Below are 1,739 nucleotides of genomic sequence, written 5' to 3' on the forward strand. Positions count from 1 at the left end.
AATACAATTTAAATATAACAACGGAGCAGTCATGTTCCTAACCATCGGACGGGACAAGGCAAAACAGGTGAGGAACAAAATATTTTGTCATCCGCGCATTTCACTTTTATTTGTAACACCAAAAATTAAAAACCAAAAAAAGAATGAAAATATTGTCAATTAAAAAGTAAGGATAAAATATTGTTTGGAAAGTGTAAACAGTTAAATCATATGCGTCCTAATCTCCTACCCCCAATGAGTAGGATAAAAAATTTTCACTACTGATGTAACAAGAATACTTTAATTATTATACTCTGAAATGATCATAAATTTAGAGAACCATGATTAAAGTTGAACAATTCCCCTCATAGAAGTTTTACAGCCAGCACATTTGGTCCATTTTTATTTTTTTATTTTTTAACCATCTTTCAATGCGAAATTGTCAAATACCCTGTCAGTAAAAAATCTGTAAACCCACCCTATACACCAAGCATCTCTCATTAAACTCTTCTCTCTATGTCAATGGTGAAGCTTTTATCCTGCCCACCGAACACGAGATCAATTCTATAAATCATACTACATTAACGAGGCCAATTTCCCTCAAAGTAACAATACGCAAGGCAAGCATATAAAGTTGGGGAAGAATCCCAAAACAGAAATATTATAAACTCAGTCCTACAATGTCTAATTTCAAATGATGTCGCAAGGGATCTTCACATGATCTCCAATCTTGTTACATCATTGGTAGTACATGAGCTGCTGAGCACCAGCCACATTCTGGAAACCACCATCGTAGATGGCTTGGCTAGCACCAGCGCCCACTCCCAAAGATGCTTGAATCAGAGGATTTTGCCCCTGGGTATTCATGAACGCCTGTACGCTACCCATCTTGCTCATCGCAAGTTGCCGCTCATAAGCCAGAAGGTCTGTGGCTGAAATGCCTGGGAAAGGTGCAGGTGCAGGTGGTGGGAGCGGGTTTGAGCTCGTTCCAGGTGGAGTTGGCTTGTTACCCCATGAACACTGAAGGAATTTGGAAAACATTGATGAGATCACGCTAAATATATAAACAAAACAAGCTAAGACATACCTTGATTTGTTTACCACAGAGAAATGATTGATTATTTCCCAATGAAATAGCCATAGCGGCTTCTGCATGTGTACTATATCTTACAAATCCAAATCCTTTATCGCGCTGAACCCTAACTTCCTCGATTGCTCCAGCACCAAGGGAGTGGAAGTGGCGATGGAGATCAACCTGGGTAACCTGGTAAAGCAAATGCAAGGGAAAACATGCATGAAAATCAATTTCAAAGGTTTAGAAGATAATTAATATTTTCTGCATGGGTAGGGGTTAAGGATTAAAAGAAGCTTTATAAGAAAATGTCTACGTAGAGTACAAGGGTATCATGTGCAAATTCATTGCAATAATCTTCTAAAGCCCACATTTTTTATCAAGTATTCCAAGGTTTACATTTTACCAACTTGAAAAGAAAACATTCTTTTAAAAAAAAAAAAAAAAAAAAACAAAAAAATAAAAAAAAAAAAAAAAAAAACAGAAGAAGAAAGAAATTCACACCAAAATTAACAAATCCATTGCCTTGTGAAAGTCCGATCCCCTCATTCATGGTTGGATCATCTCAACAACTTGGAAAAACCCCAAACTAGTTAAAGACTTCAACACAACCCTTGCAGTATGGGATGCATTTGAAATGCTTATATACACACAACATATCTTCACAAGAATGAAGATAAAAATCATC

The 1,739-nt window shown here is 36.7% G+C and overlaps 1 protein-coding gene across 1 annotated transcript; it reads right to left on the bottom strand.

Annotated features, from left to right (window-relative positions):
- Nucleotides 1-461: 461 nt before the first annotated feature.
- LOC111365559 (oligouridylate-binding protein 1C-like) lies at nt 462-1,424 on the bottom strand. The gene is made up of 3 exons (XM_022986116.1): nt 1,377-1,424; nt 1,067-1,294; nt 462-999 (listed from the first exon to the last, which is right to left on the bottom strand). The coding sequence occupies exons 1-3, from the start codon at nt 1,422-1,424 to the stop codon at nt 718-720; spliced, it is 558 nt and encodes a 185-aa protein (XP_022841884.1). The 3' UTR covers nt 462-717.
- Between the last annotated feature and the right edge of the window lie 315 nt (nt 1,425-1,739).

Source organism: Olea europaea, chromosome 17 (assembly GCF_002742605.1).
Source record: "Olea europaea var. sylvestris chromosome 17, O_europaea_v1, whole genome shotgun sequence".
NCBI classification, from domain to species: Eukaryota; Viridiplantae; Streptophyta; class Magnoliopsida; order Lamiales; family Oleaceae; genus Olea; species Olea europaea.

Bases quoted from the DNA above. Each gene is read 5' to 3' on its own strand.
- LOC111365559 (XM_022986116.1), bottom strand. From the start codon at position 1,424: ATGTGGGCTTTAGAAGATTATTGCAATGAATTTGCACATGATACCCTT. The intron at 1,295-1,376 runs GTACTCTACGTA...ATTATCTTCTAA, and splicing joins AATTTGCACATGATACCCTT to ACCTTTGAAATTGATTTTCA. The intron at 1,000-1,066 runs GTATGTCTTAGC...AAATTCCTTCAG, and splicing joins TCTGTGGTAAACAAATCAAG to TGTTCATGGGGTAACAAGCC.